Raw genomic sequence first — 27,213 nt, forward strand, 5'->3', positions numbered from 1 at the left:
TAACATCATCAACCGCCGGCTCGTATGCCTATGGACCCCTCATGTGACACGGCCCCTCAGGAATAAGCTGTCTAAACTGAGTGCCTGAAAGCGACTGGAATATTTTCTCTTACTCAGCGCTCATGATCCCGAGTCTCTATGCTCTTAGCGTCCTCTTGAAAGAGTGATGTAAATTGTTTAAAAATCCTAGGCGCTGTACAATGTTCCCTTGGGCGGAGGCACTCAGCTGGACACCCCCAAAGGAGAGCACCAGGGTACAAAAAATTAGAAGGGACACCTTATCGCTCTGTCTCCGATATCACATGACAATTACACGTCCAAAGACCCAGACGTGCCTGTCCTGTCACGTGACAAAGTTAATCCCTCCCCCTTCCCACGCAGGAAGCAGCCGGCTCTGTTCCGCTGGGCTCTGCTCGCACACGCTCAGGGGTGGGGCCTCTTGCCGACGTCAGCCACCAGCGGCTGGGGGATGGGAGGGGGAAGCTTAGGTGATCGGTAACGCTGCTGGGTTGCATGAAGGCACGCGGTAGGCGCGGCTTCGCGGTTGCCATGGGCACCGCCCTACTGGCGCTCCTGGTTTTCTATGGCGCGCTCCCGGGATCCCAGGTGGGTCTGGGCAGCCGGGCGGTGCCCCCACCTCCGCCAGGCCACGCGGAGAGGGCGGTCGGGAGACGTCACTAAATAGGCTGCCCCCCCGCCCTTCAAGCCCCATCTGGCTGGCGGGGCTGAGGTGTCCGGTTGTGGGAGTGTGTGTTTACCTCACTGCTACCCCGTCCCAGACCTGACGTACCCCGCTCAGGGAGCCAGGGTTGAACGGAAGATTGCGCTGCTCTCGGGCTGCACCACGCTGGGGAGGAAGCAGTGCAGTGCTGATGGTGGCTGCGGGGTGTGTGTGCTGGGGGTGCATGTGTTCCCTATGAACCCCCTTCCCACGACACACATTGCTTATGCAGTGAACCCCTCTGTCCTAGCCCGGAGCATCCTACTGCACCCCAGGTTCTGCTTCCTCAGGCAGAGCCCTTACTCCACCACCCCTAAAGCCCTGGCCCAGCCCTGCTCCCCATTCCGCCCACTGCACCTTTCAGTCTCTGCCTCTGAGAACTCTTCTGCACCACAGTCCTTCATTTCCAGGCCCACCTCAGAGCCCTCACCCGCCAAACCCCTGCCCCAGCCTGCATCCTCCTGGGCCCCTAATCCCACATCTCTAGCCCAGAGTTTCTGCCCCTAAGCAGAGCCCTCCCCTCACACTTCAACCACTGCCCCAGCTTGGAACCCCCTCCTGCACCCAAGTGCCTAAGCCCTGGCCCCAACTCAGAGTCCTCATCTTCAGCCAGTGCCCTCATTCCCTTTCCTCATTACCGCCCTGCAAATGAGCAAATGAGTTGATGGATAGTGAGAAACAGAGGGAAGAGGGAAAGGAGTGAATGTGGGAAGGCCTTGGAGAAGGGGCAGGGCATGGGGTGTGGAAGGTTCAGTTTTGTGCTAGTAGGAAGTTGGCAATTCTAGGCACCTTGCTCCCATAAACAGCTATGATGTGGGGAGCTGGGCCAGGAGATGATAGCTGGAGGAAAGGGGAGCTTGCTTCTTCCTCTCTCCAAGCCAGACCCTCTCTCTCTATCTCCCACCTTGTCTATCTTGCCCTGCGAAAGAGCTGAACTTGGTTCCTAGTTCTAGCTCATTATTCATGGTACCTAGCTAACTTATGCCAAGGTCAGAGGTGATGTGTTGAGAGTGTCCGGGGGGGCACATGGACACACATCCCCTCCCATGTTCACTGTGAGTGTCATGCCACTTCCAATGAGTACGGGGACAGTCCTAGGCCATGCTGCTCCCAGGGAAAGGGCGACTACTCCCACACCTGTGGGAAGGGGAGGGACATGTAAGGGGTGGGGTAAGAGTAGGGAAGGGTCAGGGCAGGGGGGCACTTAGCCAGCAGTCCCTGCAACGGTCACCCCTTGCTGAGGCCTCCATTGTTGATAAATGTATTAATGTACAAGTTAGCTTTTAGAAACATCAAATAAACATGTTCAAAATATAAATTACTAAACAATGTGTTAAGATTTGTGTGGTGACTAGCTCCTTGTGACTAGCTAGGCCTCAGGTCACCCAAATCATATATCCCTGCAATAGTCAGTTTGTTCTTCAAGACCTGTGGCACCCTACTCACTGATTTCAGAGCTGTTCCTGTGAAGTATAATGCCACATATAGACACCCCTTTGTTTACAGCTTAAATTGATTTTTTTAACCCCAAAACTTCCTGGGGTTTTATTGTGTGACCACCGAGAAAGAGAGAAAAAGTTAATGTTTTTTTTCTGATTTTACTCTATTTTTGTATCAATCACATAAATAAAAATAACTTATGATATTAGAAAAATGTATTACATTGAATGAAATACAGGTTGAACCTCTCTTGTCTGGCACCCTTGGGACGTGATTGGTTCTGACCGGGAGAATATGCTGGACCACAGCAGGCCAATATTGCCTAGCACATTTCCAACATTTCCACTGCTTACTGGGTCCTTAGAAGGCATTTAGGAGTAGACTACAGCTATATAACAGTGCAGAACATTGACAGCCAGGATTGGCAGCTGTAAACAAACTTTAGAGGACCACAAGAGACTTGGCCACTTCCATGATAAGTGATCGTCCAGCCAAATAAACTCATGGTGGATGTTGCCCGGCAAGAGAGTTCAGGATTACAGAGGTTCAACCGGTATATGCTTTACGGAAATAAATTAGTCTGCCTGTATGTACAAAGCTGTCTGTTGAATAAACAAACAGGCATGCCTGCAAACTCTGAAATGTGTACATCTGAACATTCTGTTGAGTCTCACATCCAACTTGTACACATTTCAGGCTACTAGTAGATAATGATTTAACAAAGTAAAAACTTTTGAATATTTCCTTTATGTTCTGAAACATGGTCCAATACAGATGTTTGTTTTCTTCCCTTTTTAAACACTCATCTTCATCCTTTTCTCAAACATCTTTTACGTGCGCTGCAAATGGTGTGGCCTAATTATTAAATGCGTGTGTAGGCTAATAATGCTAAGTTTACAATGACTCATGCTAAGTAAATTGTTTATTCAAATGAAAAGTTTTATTTGGGAATTAAAGTCAGAAGTAGCATTGTGTGTTGAGTTTTGTTTTAGTTCTGAAGCAAGCCACGTTGATGATTGGAATTCAAAGCATTAACTTACTTAAATATATTTTCCTGTCTTTCTCTTTACCAAAATAAACCCAGATATTTACTCAGAAAAATCATTAATAGTTTCTTTACATTGATTTTAACCTGTTTTTGTTGTTGTGCAAATAAACACTGATAAATTCCCAGGGAAAATAAATTTTAGAAACCCTGAAAATGAAGAACTGTAGCGCTGTGCCACTTCTGTAGTGTAAACGGTGATGGAACAAGGAAGTAAGGTTGACTGGCTCCACGTGACAAATTGTTTCTCAGGTCCCATAAAGGGGCATATTCTCACAATCATCTGAATGTTTGGAAGGAGCTGGGCCATGCCCACTCACTGACCTGAAACATTGTTCTTCAGTGGCAGAATGCTACTGATGTTGCTACCTCACTTACCTGTTGTAAATGGTGTTGACTAGGGAACTGGATTTTGACTGGCTGTGGCTATGTCTACACGTGCCCCAAACTTCGAAATGGCCATGCAAATGGCCATTTTGAAGTTTACTAATGAAGCACTGAGATGCATATTCAGCGCTTCATTAGCATGAGGGCGGCAGCGGCGCTTCGAAATTGATGCGCCTTGCTGCCGCGCGGCGCGTCCAGATGGGGCTCCTTTTCGAAAGGGCCCCGCCTACTTCGAAGTCCCCTTATTCCGATGAGCTCACTTAGTGTCTGGGGAGACTGAAGTGCTCTCCCACGGGTTTCTGTACATTACCGTTCCTGATGTCTGATTTATGTCCATTTATTCTGTTACACAGAGACTGTCCAGTTTGGCCAATGTAAATTGTAGTGAGGCATTGCTGACACATGATGACATAATTATATGAGTAGATGTGCAGGTAAAGGAGCCCCTGATGGTATGGTTGATGTTAGGTCCTGTAGTGTTATCACTGGTGTAGATATGTAAGCAGAGTTGGACATAAAGCAGACATCAGGAACGGTAATGTACAGAAACCCGTGGGAGAGCACTTCATTCTCCCCGGACACTCAGTGATAGATTTAAAAGTAGCAGTCCTAAAACAAGGAAATTTCAAAAATCAAATGGAGAGAGAAATCTCTGAGCTGCAATTTATTTGCAAATTTGACTCTGTCAACCAAGGGTTAAACAGAGACTGGGAGTGGCTGGCCCCACACAAAAGCAGCTTCTCTGCCCTGGGTGTTAACATCTCCACATTAGACTCTGACATTTGGCAATATTCCCATCTGATCTGACTTGTTTTTTCCTCTTTTGATACATACTACTGATAATGGGCCATTCTACCTTGACTGAATAGACCTTGTCAGCTCTGGCCCTCCCTTTTACCGGGACTCCACTCTTTAAATACCCCTCTGAACACCTCTTCCCATGCATCTGATGAAGCAGGTCTTTGCCCATGAAAGCTTATGCTCCAAAATATCTGTTAATCTATAAGGTGCCACAGGACTTCTTGTTGTTCTTGAAGATACAGACTAACACAGCTACCTCTCTGATACTTCTGTCTCTGTGTGACACTGGAGCTACACCTGCTTCCCCCTGTGGCCCCTTGTCTGCATTCCAGTTCAACCCTGGTCTTTCCTCCCTTATGAGCCCCTGTCTGACCGTCAGCAGCCCGTATCTCCTATCTCCTCACCTGGCCCTACAGGTGCTGTGAGTAAGGCCCCCATCTTTTTCTTCCCTAGCTATCTAGCAGCTGCTGCTTTGTTCTATCACTACACTGCCCTCTGGTGGGCAAATGGTAGGGCTGTGGAAACTTTCCAGCTGAAGATTTTTTCTGTGCAAAAAATTAAAAATATGTATATCTCCATTATGTGCATGCAGTGGTGACAATATTCCCCATGTGTAATATTAGAATAACAATAAAACCTTATGCCTGTTAATGAGCTGACTACTGATGACCCTCAACTTCAGCAAGTGATCTAGTAGTTCTTCAAACCTTCCCCCTATGGATTTTTTCTATGGCTACAAGTACATAAAACCATCAGGTTAGAACCAAAACATGGTTTGCTCTGCCCTTAATCTTCAAATTCCAAGGGCAGGTAATTATTAGACAGTGAGCCCAAACTGAGAGCACAGCTTCAAAAGTCTGTTTTTTGCCTAACCAAAGGTAGGAAATTTGCATTTGCATCCTCCTATAGGTCCTCAGGAAAATCATTTGAAACCACACCAGTTGTCCAATTTTGTCTGGCCCAGGCTACGTCTACACGTGAACCCTACATCGAAGTAGCCTGTTTCGATGTGGCGACATCGAAATAGGCTATTTCGATGAATAACGTCTACACGTCCTCCAGGGCTGGAAACGTCGATGTTCAACATCGACGTTGCGCAGCACCACATCGAAATAGGCCCTGCGAGGGAACGTCTACACGCCAAAGTAGCACACATCAAAATAAGGGTGCCAGGCACAGCTGCAGACAGGGTCACAGGGCGGACTCAACAGCAAGTTGCTCCCTTAAAGGGCCCCTCCCAGACACACTTTCACTAAACAGCGCAAGATACACAGAGCCGACAACTAGTTGCAGACCCTGTGCATGCAGCATGGATCCCCAGCTGCCGCAGCAGCAGCCAGAAGCCCTGGCCTATGGGCTGCTGCACACGGTGACCATAGAGCCCTGCAAGGGCTGGAGAGAGAGCGTCTCTCAACCCCCCAGCTGATGGCCGCCATGGAGGACCCGGCTATTTCGATGTTGCGGGACGCGGATTGTCTACACGTTCCCTACTTCGACGTTGCACGTCGAAGTACGGCGCTATTCCCATCCCCTCATGGGGTTAGCGACTTCGACGTCTCACCGTCTAACGTCGATTTCAACTTCAAAATAGCGCCCAACACGTGTAGCCGTGACGGGCGGTATTTTGAAGTTGGCGCCGCTACTTCGAAATAGCGTGCACGTGTAGACACGGCTCCACTGTGCAGAATAATTCTCAGCAGTTCATAACACTTCTCTGGGTTCCCTTTCTGTCTCTCCTCTAGAAAAGTACAGAGAATCCTGGTCCACAATCACACATAACCTTTGCATTTAACGGACACAAAGTATACTTAACTTAGGAACATTTGCCAAGAATATTGCTGGAAATTGCCACATATGTCGGTGCAAGGGTGTTGACCAGAAACTGTTGAGCCTACCCTCTCTAACTCTAGCTCCAATTAAGAGAGGGGAATTGGAGTTTACTAGAGAAACCTTAACCTGATTAGCAGAGGCAAAAAAGATGTCAGCCTAAATTGGCTGGGACTATATATACCTCAGAGGAAGGAACGAGGGGGGTAGCTTGTCTTGCTTGATTACAAGAAAGAGAAGCCCTGAAGGCTGAAACTTGTAAAAATATGTGGTGAGAGGGGATGGGTTTGCACTGTGTAAATAAAGTGCACTCGTCTAGGCACACTTGAGAATCTATGTAACCATGTTACCGGACCTTTTGCACACTCATCTTTGTCATGTGGATGTTTGGTGCAGTAGTTGACTGTCAGATTTACAGACCATAAAAACCTCCTTGTGGAGTGGCAGAAAGCTCAGATTATGCAGCAGTTCTATTCAGAAATTTATGAAGAAACTTCCCTTCTGTGTAAAACAAGGTCTGACCATACAGTTTTTGAAAGGCTTAAATATAGGTGTCACTAATAATAGCAACTATTGCTCAATTAATTAAAATATAATAAATAACATCTGTACTTATTTCATGTTCTTTCATTGAGCCCTCACCGCAATCAATCTTAGTGCCAATATCAGCTGTATGGTACTTCTGTCTTTCCACAATCCTGCTTGCTCATCTGCTAGGTATTCTTGTAGCTGCAATCTCACTCTCTCCATCAGTATTATCATCGGCACCTTGCCTAGATGACTTGTTAGGACAACCATTTGGCAGTTCTTGCACTCCAATGCACTTCTGTTTTTTTCTATTGTCACTAGCACGGATCTTGTCCATTTCTTAGGTGCCTTTCTTGCTTTCCATGCTGTATTACATAGTTGGTGTATTTCCTGAATCATACGTTGTCCACCATATTTGATCATCTCTCCCATAATCTTATCATTTCCAGGGCTCCTGTTGCTCTTTGGCCATTTCACTGCTGTTTCTACTTCCTCCTTTGAAATATCATCCTTGCTATCGATGCTAGGTGGAGATATCTCTTTCAGTTCTTTGATCAGACCCTCTGATACACTTGAGTCGAACTGTGCTTTGTACAGATTGATGCACTATCTCGCCCATCACTGCACAACCTTCTCCTTGTTCACGAGCATCTCATTGTTCTTGTCTTTGATCACCACGTGCTTCAGCTGCCACTTCCTGTTAATGTTTCTGATCATCTTATACACATCCTGAATCTTACACTGTCCGTAATACCTCTCTCTATGTTCACACTGCTCCTCTAATGATTTGACCTTAATCTTTTTTGGCTGCCTTGCTGACCTTATTGTATTTCACTCTATATTTCTGTTCTGCTCTCTTAGAAACATCCCTTCTAATATTCAGTGCTCTCTTCTCTTGGACCAAATTCAGTGTCTCTTGTGTAATCCACTTCTTATTGATCTTCTCTTCTACCAGAACAATGTGCTCCATTGCCTCTTCTATCTCCATGGCTATCCCTTTGACTCTCTTATATAGGTCTTTCTCTGTGCCCGATTCCTAATCTTCTCTTCAAGCGTTGCTCTGTATGCATTCCATATTTTTTCCTTGTCTAGCCTTGCCACGTTTCTTCTTTTCTTAAACTGTGTCTTATACTTTCTCTTGAGTTTCATCTTCATGTTTGTGATCACTAGACTGTGGTCCAATCCTATATCCACTCCTTGGAAAGTTTGACACTGCTGTACTGATGTTACCCATCTTCTTCTTATCAAGATCATATCTATCATCTTCTGGGACTTTCCGTCATTTGATCAACATGTCCACTTCCTATAATCCTTTTGTTGGAATCTTATGTTGCAGATCACCGTCTCTTGCTCCATAGCAAACTCTAGTAGTTTCTCACCTTGTTCATTTCATTCTCCATATCCAAACCTTCCCATGGCTCTCTCCCAACCTTCTTTATCTGTTCTGACCTTCACGTTCCATTCTCTGATGATCAACACATCTTTCTTCTCTATCTGCTCCAAGATCTTTGTCAAGTCTTTATAGAATAGCTCCATCTCTTCCTCCATGCTGTCTGACATGGGTGCATGCACCTGAATAACCAAGATGTTGAATGGTTTTGCTTCGAATCTCACTACCATCATTCTTGCACTCACCAGTTTGTATCCTCACAAAGCTCCCTAGCTCTTTTGCTAAGAAGGAATCTGATTCCTGCCTCATGCTTCATTTTGTTTCCTGACCAAATGACTTCACGCCCGCAAATCTCTCCCAATGTCATCCAACGCACCATCTATGATTGCTTCATTGATTTTCAGAAGGTATTTGACAATATGGATCAGAAAGTGGCTTGGGCAGTGTTGGAGCTGTATGGAGTGGATAGCAGACTGATACAGTTGTTAAAGGATATCATTGACAATGTGGAGGCAGCAATTAGAATGTTCTGAGAGTTGGGAAGTTGGTTTAGAACGAGTAGAGGTATGAGACGAGATCTGATATCACTGAGTGTCTTCATCACACACCTAGAGAGGATGATGGGCAAGGTCAACGAAGAGGTAGAAGGGATATCTGTGCATAGGATGAGAATTGACAACTTGGATGTTGTAGGTATCATTGAAGAAGATTAACAGAAACTAGCAAGAATGGTGTAAATGCTAAATGAGGAGGGAAGTGGTACAGACTGATTATGAACGTTGATAAAACAAAAACAATGGTGTTTGGAGGTAAGAAAATGGGAAGAAATATCAGTGCAGACGTTATCAAACTAGAGAACATAGCGAAGTTCACATATCTGGAGAACACCATAACATATGATCTAGACTGGAAGAAGAAAATAGCAATTAGAATAGTGAAAGCAAGAGCATGTTTGAAGGCGTTGGATAAGATCTGGAAAAGCAAAGCAATTAGCTTAGGAGTGCAGCTGAGCATCTTGAAAATGTGTGTATTCAGCAGCATGTTGTACGGATGTGAGGCATGGGTGATGAAGAAAGATTCAAAGAGAAGGATATTGGCATTCAAGAAGAGTTGTTACAGAAAAATCCTGAGAATAGGGTAGATGCAGAAGGTCACCAACAAGGAATTATATAGCAAGACATAGCCAAACAAGAACCTACTGCCGAAGGTTATACAATTGAAATTACAGCTATTTGAGCTCATCTGCAGAATGAATGATAAATGAAAAATCAAGACCCTGGTATTTGGAATAATGGACAGTTCGAATAGGAGAGGCAGACCCCACAGAGAATGAGTAGCTAATATAGTAGATTAGTTCAGAGCTAATCTACAGAAACTAAGCCACTCCACACTGGAAAGGGAAAGATGGAATGAAATATCGAGGGAGGCATCGGACAGCAACAGGCATCCCAAAACATCTGTTAGTTTATAAGGTGCCACAGGACTTCCTGTTGTTTTTGAGCCCATAGTTGTTGCTGGTGCTGCTGATAGTCTGTACTTGTTATGTAATAATATAATAATAACATCATAACAACTGTACTTATTTTATAGTTTCAGAATAAAGGTGAACAAATGCAATGGATTATGTCAGTTGAGTAGACATTATTCCATTTATGGTGAACTGTGTATCTTATATATTACTGTTAAGTCTGATCACAGAAAGATTCAGCAATTTTATTCTTGGCTATTTCCACTAGAGATTTCTGTGTATGCTAGCAAGTGAATTGAAAAATAAGGTGTGTTTTTTGTGGATGCATTTCAAAGTAGTGTTTGTTTGTTTTTTCCAAATACCATTCACTGACTGTTTGGATAAAATGAAGTTCCACTAGAACAGAAAAAATGTAACTTGAATACAGTATTTATATTTACAGTCTGCGGCTACACTACATTGCCCTTTCAGAAGGGAAATGCAAATGCACCGATCAGAAGTGCAAATGAAGTGCTGATTTACATATTGTGCACCTCATTTGCATAATGTCGGCCACTCACTGTTCTGGTAGTGCTGTTTTCAGAAAAAAAAACAACCTGTGTAGACTGGGTTCATTCAAAAGGAAACCCTGCTTTCAAAAGCACCCTTCTTCCTTGCATTTTTCAGGAAGAAGGATTCTTTCAAAAACAGTGTTTGTTGTCGAATGAACCCTTTCTACACTGCTTGTTTTTTTTTCCGAAAACAGCACTACCAGAACAGTGAGTGGCCACCAGTATACAAATGAAGTGTGATATATAAATCAGTGCCTTATTTGCATTTCCAATCCACTGCATTTTCATTCCCCTTCCAAAAGGGGAATATAGTGCAGCTGCAGCCATACTGTTTCAAATATTGATTAGTTCAACAGAAGTAATGTTATTCATATAAATAGGGAAGTGTATCAAAACAAAGTTGAAGTCATAGGTACAAAGTTGTTGTAATAGCACACAACACTAGGAACCTTTTTGTGTTTTTCTACAAGTTTGGTCAGATTGAGGGCTGGCATTTCTATGATGGAATTTTGGAATTAAAAATGCCAGGAATTATATGTATTCTAGATACAGATAGCTTTCAAATTCCATTACAATGTGTCAGTCTAAAATGCTACTGTATGGGCTTGTCTACACTAGCCCCTTCTTCGAAGGGGACATGTAAATGAGCCCGAGCAGTGAATAGCAGTGATGTGGTGCGCCGCATATGCAGCACCGCATTAACATAATTCTTGCCACGCGAATTTTGAACTTGGCAACTTCAAAATGCCGGCAAGCCGTGTAGCCTGGGGCATTTCAAAGTACATGTGGAACTTCGAAGTGCCCTTACTCCCAAAATGTTTTGTGAATAAGGGAATTAGCAGGCACCCCCCAACCTGTCTAATGTAATCCAAACCAGTGGAAACTTTAGTTACGTTGATATGCAAAAAACCTTCTTTCATCACGTATAGGAAAATAAGTGTGTAGAATGTAAAAACTTTATTATTGGTATGTAAACATGAATACCCATACATAAAAACAATAACATATTTCAGTATTTATAATGAGATGGATAAGACTGAGACTCAGCAGCCGATCGTGCCCCCGGCCTGTCCCCCACTTTGCACACCTCTGGGTCAGAACATGTCATGGGGCATGTCACTTAGGGTGATCCAAGTCTTATTTCGTCTCATGCTGGGAATCAAAACTCATATCTTTGATTATTTACTTAAAAATTAAGAAATTAGTCTAATGTTTTATCACATTCAGTGAGATTATTTTGTTGACATTGAAAAAATCTTACATTGATGTTTTTAAAATAATTTTGCCACTTGAATAAGGAATTGGAAACCAAGAACATGGAGCACAGGTAAGGAACTGAGAATAAGGAACCAATCTCAGCATTGTTTTCTCTCCTTAACTTTTTTGTTCTTGATTAAGTGGTGTGGGGGGAACAGCTATGTCACAGGACAGGACAGGGAGAAAAGGTGAGAAATCCATTTTTCTCTTTTTGTTCCTTTTGCTTTATTTTCTACTGTGTGTCTGCAAGTTTAACTTTTATTAGGAGAATGCAATTCTAATGGCTGCTTACTTTGGCAAAGTCTTTATGTTTTTTGCTTTCCCTGTCTGGCTACGTCTACACTAGGACACAATGTCAAAGTAACCTATTTCGAAGTAAGAACATCGAAATAGGCTACTTCGACGATTATCATCTACACGTCCTCCAGGGCTGGCAATGTCAACATTCAACGTCGAAGTGGCGCCAGGGAACATCGAAAAGAGCCGCCCCGGAAGGAAACGTGGAGCGTCCACACACACAAACCTCCTCTTTCGAAATAAGGGGCCAGGAGAGCCCACGGACCGGGTCACAGAGCACACTAGCCCTTCCGGGGCAGCTGCAAGCCGCTCCCTTAAAGGGCCCCTCCCAGATACACTTGGCCTGCACTGCACGAGCAGCCCTGCGTTGGTGATACAAGCCTCACAGGCCTCGAGCCTGCGGACATGGACGTCCAGCAGCAGCTGGAAGCCCTACAAGCGGCCTCCCGCGGAGCAGGCGCCCTTCTAGATGCTGCCTGGGCAGCCACCCAGCAGATTCTGGAATGGGAGCCTTCCCCAGGAGCACCAAGAGACGCCCCTGACCATCAGGCCCTCCTCACCCTCCCCCGCTGGGTGCCCCGCCGACTCTGGAGCTACCCCTCCAGCACCGAGTGGTGGGAGCACCTGGTTATGGGGGAATGGAATGATGACCAGTGGCTGCGGAACTTCCACATGAGCCAGCAGACCCTCATGGAGCTCTGCCAGTGGCTCACCCCTGCACGCAGGCACCACGACACCCAGATGCAGCACGCCATCCCCGTCGAGAAGAGGGTCGCAATAGCTGTCTGGAAGCTGGCCACTCCAGACAGCTACCGCTCCGTGGGACAGCAGTTTGGAATGGGAAAGGCCACAGTCGGGGCTGTCCTCATGGAGGTAAGGAGGCCTGGGGCTGAACCCCCTGCTGGGGAGGGGGGCCTAGGTGAGGGGGTCACACTCTGCAAACCCTCACAGGCACCCATGTTCCCTCCCCACAGGTGGTGCATGCACTCAATGCCCTGCTGCTGAAGAGGGTCGTCCGAGTTGGGGACCTGGACGCGGCCATCGAGGGATTCGTCACCATGGGTTTCCCCAACTGCTTTGGAGTCCTTGATGGGACCCACATCCCCATCCGCGCCCCAGACCACAGTGGTGGCCGCTACGTCAACAGGAAGGGCTACCACTCTGTGGTCCTGCAGGCCATGATCGACAGCCGTGGCCACTTCCAGGACATCTACGTGGGCTGGCCCGGCTCTACTCACGACACCCACATTTTCAGGAATTCGGGACTATGCCACCGACTGCAGGCGGGGACCTACATCCCCCAGAGGGATATCCCTCTGGGGGATACCACCACCGTACCCCTCTGCCTTGTGGGGGATGCGGCATACCCACTCCAGCCCTGGCTTATGCGGCCCTATACAGGCCACCTCACTGATAGCCAGGAGCGCTACAACGCCCGACTCAACCATGCCCAACAAGTGGTCGAGCGAGCCTTCGGGCACCTGAAAGGCCGCTGGCGTTGCCTGCTGGCATGCCTAGACCTGGGCCTCCCAAACATCCCCCAGGTTGTGGGGGCCTGCTGCACACTCTACAACCTGGTGGAAAGCAAGGGGGAGGCCTTCGTGCAGGGCTGGGCACAGGATGCCGCAACAGCCTACCCCCAGCCAGCCGCCGCCCCAAGCTGCCAGGCCCACCAGGACGGGCTCCAGGTCCGGGAGGCCATAAGGGAGTATTTTGACCAGGGGGCCCAGTGAGCTACCCCACAGCCATCCCTGCATCCCGCCCCAGCACCCACACTTCACCCTCACCAAAAGCACATGGGACACAGGTTTTTGGAAAAATAAAACTATCATTATTTACAAGAACAAAAATGTTGCCTCTTTTTGGCAAATAACATTAGCAAATATATAAAACAGATTCAATGAAAATAATAACTATATACAATTGGGGACATTTCTAATAAACTATTATGGGGGGGTCAACTATAAATAACTATATACACGGGGGTGGGGACAACTATGTACTGGGGGAGACGTGGGCACGCCACACATCAGCCCATCATTCTGGAGCGGGGGTGGAAGGGCGTGAGCCGCGCCACTTACGGTTGGCCGGTCCCCCTCTCAGCTGGGGTCCCCAGCAAGGCCGGCTGGGGGCCGGGAGCACGGGGAGGTATGTCCGAGGTGGGTCCTCGGCCCCGGGTGGCTCCTGCTCTGAGGAGTTGGTGGGTGGGGCAGCAGGCGGGACAGCAGGCAGGACAGCAGGGGGGTCAGCAGTCAGGACATCAGCAGGCGGGGCAGCAGGCAGGACATCATCAGGCGGGGCGGTGGGGAGGGCAGTAGGCAGGACCGCGGGGGGAGGCAAATGGGCCACCAGCTCCTCAAAAGTGTGGGCCCCCAGTTGAAGGTGGCAATAAATTCCCGCCTGGCCTCCCGGCGCCAGGGGGCCTCCCGCTCCTCGAATTGGAGCCTCCACTCCGTAAGGTCCGCCTGGCGCTGGAGGGCTGCAGCCACCTCGGGGTCACTTGTGGTGTAGCAGTGTCCTCGGCGGGGGTGGGCCCGTCCTGGGGCAGGTGGTGACCCCGGGAGTTGGTGCTCCGGTGGTCTTGGAGGGCTGTCTGGGACCACGGATGACGCAGCTGCAGAAAGAAGGGGAAAGGGGGAAGGGAGGCCGTGAGTACCCAACCTTGACCTGTGGCCCACCCCCCATGCCCCCAAGGGCCTGTGTCCCCCCGCATCCATCCGCCATTGGTGCATGCAGTGGTCCGCCCCTCTCCCCTCCCTGTGGATGGGGCACGGCACCGTCCATGGGTGGAGGTGCTGCTGGGCACTGGTGGCTGTGGCACCATCCCTGGTGGCTGGGCACTGGTGCTGTGGCACCATCCCTGTGCTGTGGATTGCCCAGGCCATGTCAGGCTGGGGTGTTGTGGGGATGTGGGGGGCCCCCGGTCAAATGGTGCCCCCGTCCCATGCTCAGGGGGTCTGTGCCCTGTGGGGTATGTACCTGACGGTGCACTGCCAGGCTCAGGAGATGCCCATGCAGTGGACACCTGGCTGGAGCTGCAGGACGGGATGTCCAGCACGAGCTCCCCCTCCTCGCTGGACCACTCGGTGGCCGGGGTGGAGGGTCCCAGCTCTAGCCCTGGGTGGACAGGGCTGGCCTCTGGACCTGACCCTGTCTCCGAGGCCGGCTGGGGCTCATCGGCCGTGGTGTCAAGGGTGGCTGGGGGGGAGGAGGTGCCCTGGGGACCCAGGATAGCCCTGAGCTCCCAGTAATAGGGGCAAGTGGCAGGGGCAGCCCCAGACCAGCTGGCCGAATCCCAGGCCCGAGCGTAACCCTGCCACAACTCCTTGACTTTACTCCTGATGGAGTCAGGAGTGCGGGCAGGGTGACCCCGGGCAGCCAGGCCCTCAGCCAGCGGGGCGAGTGCCTCTGCGTTCCGCCACTTAATCCCCATGATGTGCAGCACCTCCTCCTCCCCCCAGAGCCCCAGCAGGTCTCAGAGTTCAGGGTCAGTCCAGGAGAGGCCCCACTTCCTACCGCGCTGGCTGGAGGCCTGGGAGCCCTGGGATGGCCCGGAGGGGGAGCTCTGGGGGCGCTTGCGAGGCTGGCTGGCTGCTATGGTGTCCCTCTGGCTGTGCAGGGACACCTTTGTGGCAGGGCTGCTGCACGCATGCTGCCAGCTTCCTGCTACGAGGTTTCCGGGTCCCTGCAGCTTTATGAGCTGCTGAGTGCAGAGATCATAGAGCCCCACGGGCTGGACAGAGCGTCTCAACCCGTCAGCTGATTGCCGCCACGGAGGACCCCGCTATTTCGAAGTAGCGGGACGTGGATTGTCTACACACACCCTACTTCAACGTTCAACGTCGAAGTAGGCTGCTATTCCCATCTTCTGATGGGAGTAGCGATTTCGACGTCTCAACGCTTAACGTCGATTTGAACGTCGAAATAGCACATGGTGCGTGTAGACACGACGTGTGCTATTTTGACGTTGTGCCGGCTACTTTGAAGTAGCTGGCTAGTGTAGACGTAGCCGCTATGTTCACATATTATGGCTTTTTTCTTTCCACTTCCCTGCTCATTACTCCTCTGTTCCTTTCTTTCTCTTTGCCACACTCATTCTCTCTGTAATTTATTTTCCTTCTTTTGCCCCCACCTTGAACTTGAGTATTTTTTTCCTTTGCCAATTTGCCCTGCACAATCCAGTATTTTATCTCTGGAGAGAGGTGAGGTGAAGCATGGCTGCCTCTGCATCCTTACGAGAATCAGTAGCCAGATGCATATTGTGGCAGGGTGGCTGAGTTGCAGGCAAGGCTACTAATCAAACATCTCCTTACAGGTGAGTTTTGGCTCTCATTGCATGAAAGGACAAACTGAAGGTCTCCAAGAAAGGTTTCTGGCAGGGTGGCAGCATGTGTTGGAAATAGGTCTGTCAGTTTGTTGCAGTTAACTAATAAAAAAAACCCGAGCAGTTCTGTGGCACTTTAAAGATTGACAGATTTATTTATGAGGTAGTGAGCTTTCAAGGGTAACACCCACTTCATCAGATCTTACCCACAAAAGCTCATTATCTAATAAATAAATTTGTTATACTTTAAGGGGCTACAGAACTCCTTGTTTCTTGTGAACTTACAGACTGACATGGCTACCCCTCTGAGATCAGCTAAATCACAATTAACTCAAAAATAATTGCAGTATTAGTTTCATTGTTAAAGATAGATTATCAGTTGAAATGTAATAAATATGAATGTTTATCTACATTTTCAAATGTATTGATTTCAATTTACAAGACAGAATACAAAGTGTACAGTGCTTGCCCTATGTTATTTTGATTACAAATATCTGCACTGTAAAAGTGATATACTAAATAGTATTTTTACATTCACCTCATTCAAGTACTCTAGTGCAATTTCTTTATTGTAAACATCATATAGTATGGGGGGTTGTTAAATAACTGTACTCAAAACCAAAACAATGTAAAGCTTTAGTGCCTACAAGTGACAGAATCACAGAATTGGAAAAGACCTCAGGAGATCATCGAGTCCAGTCCCCAACTGAAAGCAGGACCAGTCCCTACTAAATCATCCCACCCAGGGCTTTGTCAAGCTGGGAGTTAAAGATCTCTAAGGCAGGACAATCTACCACTTCCCTAGGGAACCCATTCCAGGTTCCCTCTTCTTGTGAAATAGTTTTTTCTAATATCCAGCCTAGACTTCCCCACTGAAACTTGAGACCATAGTTCCTCATTCTATCATCTGTCACTATGGAGAACAGCCTCTCTCCATCCCATTTGTAACTTCCCTTCAGGTGACTGAAGGCTGCTCTCAGATGCCTCCGTCAGTCATCTGTAGAATAAGTTAAGTCCATATTCCTCAGTCTCTCCTCATAAGTCATGTGCTTCAGCCCCCTAATCATTTTTGTCACTCTCCACTGGACTCTCTCCAGTACATCCACATGCTTTCTGCAATGAGTGCCCCAGAACTGGATGTTGTACTGTACATGCGGCCTCACCAGTGCTGACTAAATGAGAATAATCACTTCCCTAGATCAGCTGGCATTGCTCCTACGCACCCCAATGTGCCGTTAGCCTTCTTGGCTACCAGAGTGCACTGTTGGCTCATATCCAGCTTCTCATCCACTGTAGTCCCTAGATAGTTTTCTGTTGAACTGACACTAAGTCAGTTGGTTCCCAGCCTGTAGTAGTGCTTGAGATTCCTCCATCCTAAGTGCAGGACTCTGCACTTGTCCTTGTTGAACTTCATCAGATATCTCTTGGCCCTATCCCCCAATTTATCTTTGTCTCCCTGGACCCTAATCCTACCCTCCAGCATATCAACCTCTCCCCCAGTTTAGTGTCATCTGCAAATTTGCTGAGGGTGCAATCCATCTCCTCATCTAGGTCAGAATAAAGATGTTGAACCAAACCAGCTCCAAAACTGATAGTTGAGGTACTCCACTTGATATTGCCACCAACCAGACATTGAACTGTTGATCACTGTCCATTGAGCCCAATGATCTAGTCAGCTTTCTATCCACCTTACAGTCCACTTATCTAAGCCGTACTTTAACTTTCTGACAAGGATACTGTGGGAGACCATATCAAAAGCTTTGTTAAATTAAAAGTAAATTACATCCACCACCTTCCTCATATCCACAGAGCCAGTTACGTCATCATAGAATGTAATCAGATTGGTCAGACATGACTTGCCCTTGGTGAATCCATGCCGACTCTTCCTGACTATTTTCTTCTCTTCCAAGTGCTTCAAATGGATTCCTTGAGGATGAGTGGATTCCTTGAGGAATCAAGTGGAATCCTTAGTCCTACTTTTTGTTCAGGAAATTGCTTGCCTTAAGCCTTGTCAATACTAGCTCCCTACTTCAAAGGGAGCATGGTAAGTAGGGTGTTGGGAGGTTATTAATGAAGTGCTGTGCTGCGTATGCAGAACTTCATTAACCTAATTCTCCCCTGCAGCAACTCCAAAGTTTTAAACTTGGAAGCACTGGCTTGCGTCTAGCCACGGCTCACCCGCTGGTACTTCAAAGTGCCTGGGCAACTTTGAAGTCCCTTTACTCCTCAAAATTTATGCCCCTTCATGCTTTAGCAACCATTCCAGAGGAGATACTTAAGTGCCGATGATGTTCAATAAAAATAATGCATTAATTAAATTTGTGAGTGAACTTCTTGGGGGGAAAATTGTATTGCCTGTTCTGTTTTACCCGCATTCTGCCATATATTTAACATGATAACAGTCTCGGATGATGACTCAGCACATGTTCACTTTAAGAACATTACCATGGCAACAGTGTCAAAACACAAACTCTGTGTCTACACGAGCCCCTTCCTGTATTTGAAAATGTAGAAAACGTACAAATATTTAAATGGAATTCTATTATATTTAAGTGTGATTAATCATGATTACTTGTTTTAATCACTTCATCTGCAGTTGTAATTGGTTGAATGTGGTCTTTGAAGTGCACATACATTCACTCTGCCTACTGTCACCCCTTTCTCCAGTGTCCCACCTCTGTAAGTGTTTACGGACCCTTCAGTCTATAGTAACATTCTGGTTTTATGTCTGAGTATGAGTGGGTGTGATGTTCGGCTTCAGCGAAGACCACCGAAAGCTTAAGGAGCCTACTAACAGAATAAGTTACATTAAATTTTTTTTAGCTTAAGTCATAAAGAGTTGTAAAGAGCTGAAAGACGAGGATTCCTGTCCTGGCTTTAGCAGGATGGAGTCATGCTGAACTCTGTAGTTGTTGGCACAAAAGTTTGGAAGTTCATTGGATGCGCTTTGTGATGCAGTTATCAACTATCTGTTAGGCAGTGAAGGTACCTTTGGGAATGGAAACCACTTTGTAAAATTGCATCTAGACTCCCCCAACCCACTTGACACAATCTCTTTAAACACAGGTGATGTGACTGGTTTCCATATTGCCCTGTTCAAAACTATAACATTACTCAGGGTGCTTGGGGTGAATTACCTTGAACATGATTCTGAACAACATAGTTTAGCAGCACATCAGATACAGCTACTGGAAGGCTACTGTGAGCACACTGGCCAGAACCGTTACAAGAGCTTAGCACCCTCCATTAGAGCCAATTTAAAAAAAAACGTCTGAGCACATTTTAAATGCCTACAACTAAACAACTGGGAAACACTTGTGCGATTTTGCCTCTGTAATTCTACAGCTCCCCTGCACTGTTTAGAGACTGTCCCATGTCAGAATAATATTTTCATTGAGGGGATGTACACTTGATTTAATGTTCCAAATCTGCTGACTGACTTGACTCCAATAAGGAAGATCTTCAGAGTCTCACATGGGCACTAGATGGCCAACGTCCACTGGCCTTCCGTGGAAGCTGGACACCTAACCACCGTTTGTGCCTTTAAAAACCTTACCTTACTAATTAAGAGAAAGTTGAAAGGTTATAGCAAGTGACTCTGTCTCATGAAAAGTAACTATTAATGGTCATTATTCTTACCTTTTTTAAGGTATTAAGAGCAATTGCTCTTTATTCCCCTTGGAGGATAGAGCAACGCCTTTACAAGCTCGATGTAGGCTGGCCTAAACATCCAGAACAATTCACTGGACAAACATTTTGTGTTGCTGTTGACCCTCTCCATGATCTGGTCTACGTTGCACAAGTAAGTAATAGCTCTGTACTTAATAGCAATATATTGGTTTTTTTCCCTTTGACATCAACATTTGTATTTATGTTAAGATAATTATAACAGTATATTGTATTAAGTTCTTGACATAAATTTGACTAAGGCTATTAATAGGATAGGTTTATTTAAAGTAGTTCTGGCTATAAAGGATTTTCCTGTGCACATTGAACTTGTTGCTTTTATGTTTTTAAAGGCTTCATGTTAAAAAAATATTTATTGTATGGCAAGTGACACAAGAAAAAAATACAAATCAGCCTACACATTGGAAGCCTGCTAAGAAAACTGAGGCAACTGTACAGGTCACTTCTGCTACTGTTCTTCCCAACCCTACCTTCCCAATTCAGTAAACTACAGAAGAAGGGTAGTCCATGAGATGTGGATGATCTAATTTCAGTTCCTTTTGTACCATCAATATTTTGTGTGAATTTTTGGCAAGACACATTAGTCTCTCTCTTTCTTTCTCTGTTCACCGCCTGTAGAATGGAGACAATAGTATTCACTGGAGTGTTGTGAGCATTACTGAAGCAAAGAATGTGAAGCACTGGGCTACAGTGTTGGGAGTTATCACAGTTCAGGGCATTTGACCCTGTATGTCTTTCCATGATCCCTCAAGAGCATCCACTCTAGGTTCCCAACTCCTTAGGTGTTACTTCTCTTGGAGGAAGACTGAATCTCTTTTTTTCCCTCCTGACCAATGGGTTTTCCAGGTTGCATAGTTCCCTGGCTTCAGTGATATTCCCAGTAAGCCAGACTGCCTACACAGGCCAGGGTCTGCACTTTGCTTTCTTTCAATGCAGATATGCACAATATAATTGGTAGAAGTTGGAAGTAACCACACTACCCGCTAAGAGCCAGCAGACTTATTCATAATATGAAAACACTTCAGAGACAACATTAAAACAACCAAAGAACCTATGGACAAGCTAATAAGCTTACCACCTTCCAACTCCCCCAAAGGTTCTAGTAGGTATAGTCCTTCAGGCTCCACTTGAGAAGCATTTAGAAGTACATCTGAGTCATCCCTTCCCTAAAGTGAGGAAGTAATCTGGACCCTATGCCACTTACCAGGGCAGGTAGCTACTCGCTGGTTCCAGTTACCAGACTATGGTTCTGTTGCTGTAGTCTCTCCATCCTGAGCTGATGCTGGCTATACTTCTCCTTCCCTCCATGCTTGTGCCAACACAGACACTTTTCACAATGGTGCTGTTGCTTCTGGCTTACAGGCGGATGGGTTTCCGGCTGTATCCTGTCTTGGTCAGCCTGTAGACCTGTCCGCAATCCCAGTTGCAGTGCTGAATATGGCTTGGACAGAACATAGTTGTTGCCTCTGTCAGCTTCTTCCATGCTTCCCTCCAAAGAATTGGCTCCATAATTTCCTATGCCTGCTAGATCCTGTGCTAGTGAATTGAAAGTTCCCTACCAGCCTGTACTTCATACTTCTCATCCTGGACCTCAGGGTTGCCATTCTCTGTACAGCTCAGTCAGCTTACATTTTTTAGCTGTTCATAACCCATTTGCTCCTGGCTCACTTTTAACTCCTTTTCTCAACAGACTCTGAGACTTGTTGGGTTTCACTTCTATGGTATTTGCTTTCACGTCTCGTGGTACTTTTGTCAATTCACACTGACATAGATCCCACCTATGCTGCCACTGAATATGTCACTGTCCAGAGCAATTGCACCTCTTCATGCTCCCTCCTGGGCACCATTCTTGGTCTGTGGTACCTCAGCCAACATCTGTCTTGAGCAGAGATCCGCATCTCTCTCTCTTCTGCTGGGTTTTTTTTCTGGGCTGCACAGTTCCCGGGGTGCACAGCAATGTTCCAAGCCAGTCAGACTACCTAAACAGGCCAGCATCTGCTTTGCTTTCTCTTCACAGGCTATGAACTGATGTAATTACTTGCCCTTATAAGTTACCACAAATCTTTTTCTAATCAAGCACACTTATTCGTAAGGTGAAGCCTTTACAGGGAAAAACATATTAAAACCACCAAATAACCTACACCTGTAATAAAAAGCTTAATAAAGATCACATCCAACTCAACGGCCGTGTCTACACTAGCCAAAAACTTCGAAATGGCCATGCAAATGGCCATTTCGACGTTTACTAATGAAGCGCTGAAATACATATTCGCTCCTCATTAGCATGCGGGTGGCCACGGCACTTCGAAATTGATGCGGCTCGCCTCCACGCGGCTCGTCCAGATGGGGCTCCTTTTCGAAAGGACCCCGCCTACTTCGAAGTCCCCTTATTCCTGTGAGCAGATGGGAATAAGGGGACTTTGAAGTAGCTGGGGGCCTTTTGAAAAGGAGCCCCATCTGGACAAGCCACGCAGTGGTGAGCCGCGTCAATTTCGAAGGGCCGCAGCTGCCCACAAGCTAATGAGGCACTGAATATGTATTTCAGTGCTTCATTAGTAAACTTTGAAATGGCCATTTGCATGGCCATTTCAAAGTTTTTGGCTAGTGTAGACAAAGCCAACAAGGGCTCTGGTAGACATCAGTCCTTCTAATGATAGGTTTCTTTCAGAGTGCAATCACAATTTGAAATGAAGACAATGAGCACTGCAGTGGTTTGGGAGCTCTGAAATGAGGCCTTGAGTGTCTCAAAATAAGTGAACATAGTTGCAAACAATCTAAACCTTTTTATGTCTTTCTCCAGCTGTAAAATGGAGTTACCAGTACTTGCCCAGGTCACAGAGGTTGTTGTGAGAATTATTAGTTAATATTTATGAAGACTTCTGACAAGAAAATTACTAATATTTAACAAAAAATTAAAAGTGAAATTATATGCTTGATGAGACCCTTTTTTTCAACTGACTATTTTTGTACACCTTCAGAGAGGGGATAATGTACCAAAGGTACTAGTGTTTTCAGATGAAGGATATTTTCTGCATGCATGGAATTCCACACTTGAAATGCCTCATGGTATCTTTGCAGTCAACACCCTTACCGATAGCTCAGTATGGATCACAGATGTTGGAACTGGTATGTATAATAGGAACATGTTAAAAATTTTATGAGAAAATATTCTTTGTTGCAGGTGTCCCTTTGAATGCATAATTTTTAATGGTTTCTTTGAATAATGTACCAAAAAACATTAAGCCAGATTTATGTAAGGATGTTAACAGTTAACCAGTTAACTGGTAAGCCTCATCCTAAATGGATGAGGCTCACAGGTTATGGTTACCAGATGGAAGTTGGAGCAGCCTACTGCCCACCACACGCAGCGGGTTGCTCCAGCTTTGTGGGTTCCACCACAGTTTGGGGATGCTCCAGCCCTTAGCCACAGTGGGCCTGGCTTGGAAACACCGTAGGCAGGAGTGCTACAGCCCAACCAGAGCAGCCCCCATCCGCAGCAGCCCCAGGAGTGTGTGGGCACTCCAGCCTGGCCAGAGCACCCCCTGTCTACAGCGTCGTTCTGAGGCATATGCAGCTGCATAGGACACCACTAAATTTGAGATACCAGTGGTGCAATCAATTTAGTAGTGTCCTGTGCTGCATGTGCCTGTGGCCACCACTGGTCATGGGCAGCACTGGTTCTGGCAGCCCCAGTCCCACAGCCCTGCCCCTGCCCTGCCTCCCAGCCCCATCAGACCCAATCCCCTGCCCTCTCCTCCCCTCCCCTCTCTGCCTGCTTCACCTCCCAGCACTGTCAGACCCAGTTCCTTGGCTCCCTGCTCCGTCTCCAACCTCATGGGCCCTAATCCCCAGTCCTTCAACCACCCACACCCCCTTCCTGCCAGCCCTCAGCTCCAGCCAGCTAGTGCCCCTCAGTCTGCCTGCTCCCCCAACAGCATCCCTTTCCTCCTCCTGCTCACCCCCTCACAGCTCCTGCCCTCACAGCCCAGAGCACAGCCCTGCTCCATGGAGTGACCTCCCTTTCCTCCTTGCCTTCCCCTACCCCCCGACCCTTGCCACCCCATTCCCACAGGGGCTGGAGGATGCAGGGACTCAGCTGCATAGAGCACTAGAAACCTTAAGGGTGGTCCTGCCTGTCCATGGCATCTGGGATGGAGCGGCCACCACAGCTCCCCCCCCCCGCCCGCATTTAATTGGTTAACCAGTTAAACCTAACATTTAACTGGTTAACTAATTAAACAGCATTTTACATCCCTAGGTTCATGCTCTTCACAATCCTAATTACTCACTGATCTAGTTCCCGAGTACGAAGCAGAACAATTTGAAGGCTCCTGAGCTGTGCCAGGTGGCCATTTGCCACACCTGATAATCTTGGTCAGCTTTTCCAGCACTTAATCGAGGAACAGGGCCAGTAAAACATGCATCTCAATGCATTATTTTTGTCCTCCGCCCAAACCTACTAGCTCCAGTCCTGTGCACATGTGCATTTGATGCTTGTGTACTCTGCAGTCATTCTCTTACTACTCAGTTTTCTTGACTCCTTTCCATTATTCTTAAATGACAGTGGATTTTTATCTTGTTAGCACTGTATTGAAGTGAAAGAGCCATGATTTTGCTGATAAATTTCTGTGCTTTTTTTAAAATAGGGAAGTATGGACACACAGTTAAACAGTACAGTCCTTCTGGTAAACTTATTCAAACCCTGGGTACCCCAGGTAAGGCTGGTTCAGCTTTGAATCCACTGCAGTTCGATCAGCCAGCAGAACTCTTTGTGGAGCAAACTGGAGAGATCTACATTGTGGACGGAGATGGAGGGATGAACAACAGATTATTCAAGTTGTCTCAAGGTATGCCAAAAGGGAATGGGTATCATATTTGCTCTCTGAAACTTTAAAGGCCTAGTATTACTAGTTGTAAACATCGGCACTGCTAACTGTATAGCTGATCTTATACCTATTAAAGTTTGTTGACAGACTCCCCATTGATATTTATGACCTTTGGATCAGAGCCACTGCTGATCATTTTAGCAAAAACAACCAGCTAATCAGCTAACTCTTGATTGTCATATTTTTGTTATCCGTCACTGCTATTTTAACCCTTGCCAATATTCCTATTGTATTGATAAAGGTTGAGGCCCCAACAGCTGCGTCTACACGTGCACGCTACTTCGAAGTAGCGGCAGTAACTTCGAAATAGCGCCCGTCACGTCTACACGTGTTGGGCGCTATTTCGAAGTTGAAATCGACGTTAGGCGGCGAGACGTCGAAGTCGCTAACCCCATGAGCGGATGGGAATAGCGCCCTACTTCGACGTTCAACATCGAAGTAGGGACGTGTAGACGATCCGCGTCCCGCAACATCGAAATAGCGGGGTCCTCCATGGCAGCCATCAGCTGGGGGGTTGAGAGATACTCTCTCTCCAGCCCTTGCGGGGCTCTGTGGTCACCGTGGGCAGCAGCCCTTAGCCCAGGGCTTCTGGCTGCTGCTGCTGCTGCTGCAGCTGGGGGTCCGTGCTGCATATACAGGGTCTGCAACTAGTTGTTGGCTCTGTGTATCTTGCACTGTTTAATGAAGGTGTGTCTGGGAGGGGCCCTTTAAGGGAGCGACTTGCTGTTGAGTCCGCCCCGTGACCCTGTCTGCAGCTGTGCCTGGCTCCCTTATTTCGATGTGTGCTACTTTGGCGTGTAGACGTTCCCTCGCTGTGCCTATTTCGATGTTGGGCTGAGCAACGTCGAAGTTGAACATCGACGTTGCCAGCCCTGGAGGACGTGTAGACGTTATTCATCGAAATAAGCTATTTCGAAGTTGGGTGCACGTGTAGACGTAGCCAACATGTGAGTATTCCCAGTGACTTCAATATAAATATGCACTTGTTTGTTGTTAAACATATCTAAGTGTTTGAAGAAATGAGGCTGTGATGAATTAGGGCTATACCAGTTCAGCCTGGGAATTCTGACTGATACTGTGAAGTTGCATTTTGAAAAGCTGCTATCATCATGAGTACCTATAGTTATTGGATTCACCATTGCTGGCAAGACTTGTAGCAGATAAAGCAGGAAGTGCTTATGACACAATGAGTCTGTTCATGTGCAAACATTTGGGAACATTGTGTGAGTTGCATCCTTAGAAAATCAGTCTAGCTGATTCCTCTGAAAGAATGGGACAAGGTAGGAGCACTGGATGCAAACAAAACAAAGACAGCCACTTGACCAGGAAAGATAAAAATAAGAGAACCCATAAGGATGTGGGAAGAGAGAAAGAGGAAATATGGAACAGGAGACAGCACTATCACAAAAACTGGGAAAGATGCCCAGGAAGGAGAGACCTGCAGGTAACAGCCTCTAGGAAGCAGTGGACAACCTGCCCACCTAGATACTGGTGGTCCATAAAGATGCCAAAGGGAGGATGAGACAGTAAAGGGCATGCATTATAACATTTACTGTTGTGAATAATCTGTACTATCCTATGCTTGCTTTACATGATTAAGTATGAAGGAGTATTAATGCATTATACTCTGTAAAATTTCTGAGTGTGTGTTGACTGCTGCACAATTGGTGTGTGTTCCTGAAAGAGTTAAATTGTACACCAGAAGCTTCACACTTTGTGGTGGAGCTCTGGGAAAGGGATGTGTTTGAGCAACTGATGTATCTCAGATGTCAGTGCTGGTACTGAGTGGCTGGGCTGAAAAACCTCATTTCTGACAAGGAACGCAGATTGAGAGTCAGCACCCTGGAAATGTAGCAAAGAAGCTAAGGAAGGAAACACTGCAGCAGCCTGTTGGAGTTTCAGAAGCGTTAACACTCCCCAGGCATCTCCAGAGTAGCAGAGCATTGAATACCATCTCAGAGCAAACCAGCCAGTGGTCAGGAGTTAGTGCTTGCTATGATCTGTGTCAGTGGCCTACAACGAGCTTTCACTGTGTGGTTTCTCATGTAGGTCCTACTTTTGGTACTCATGCATCCTGAAAATGTTTTTCCATTTGAAGAAACAAATCTTTAAAGAAACCAATACATTTTCATGACCATGAACGTTCTTCAAAAATTAGACCTTTGTATATCACCAGCTATACTCTTCCATGTTATACAATTGTGAGCTGTAAACTGCTGAATCTAAGCAATATATTGTATTATAGTTTATTTTGGGTGAGGAAATATGACTTGGAGGGTGCATCTACACTACCACTCCATTTCAAAATTAATTTCGAAAGTGGCCCCAATTGCGAAAGAGGCTGCGGAGCGTCTACACACTCAACAGTCTCTTTTGAAATTGCTTTCGGTGAAAACAGGCCCGAATTTCGAAACTGCTCTTCCCATCTGGGATTGGGAAGAGCGGCCCCTTTTGAAATAAAATTTGGAAATAGTGCATGTGTAGACACTCCACGGCCCACAATTTCGAAATTGTGGGTCCGCCATGGCGGCAGCTCCAGGGAGCATGGGAGACACGCTAGCAAGTGCCGGCGGGGCTCTGTGGTCCCTGGGCCAGCCCCTTAAA

At 46.7% G+C, this 27,213-nt stretch overlaps 1 protein-coding gene across 1 annotated transcript in view; it reads left to right on the forward strand.

Annotated features, from left to right (window-relative positions):
- Window positions 1–462: 462 nt before the first annotated feature.
- NHLRC3 (NHL repeat containing 3) overlaps window positions 463–27,213 on the forward strand; it is a 40,845-nt gene continuing 14,094 nt past the window's right edge. The window contains exons 1-4 of the mRNA XM_074982548.1: window positions 463–606; window positions 19,686–19,838; window positions 22,702–22,849; window positions 24,370–24,570. Of these exons, the coding sequence (XP_074838649.1) occupies window positions 514–606; window positions 19,686–19,838; window positions 22,702–22,849; window positions 24,370–24,570 (595 nt within the window). The 5' untranslated portion in view covers window positions 463–513. The remainder of the gene's footprint in view (window positions 607–19,685; window positions 19,839–22,701; window positions 22,850–24,369; window positions 24,571–27,213) is intronic.

This window comes from Carettochelys insculpta, chromosome 1 (assembly GCF_033958435.1).
Source record: "Carettochelys insculpta isolate YL-2023 chromosome 1, ASM3395843v1, whole genome shotgun sequence".
Taxonomy (NCBI): Eukaryota; Metazoa; Chordata; order Testudines; family Carettochelyidae; genus Carettochelys; species Carettochelys insculpta.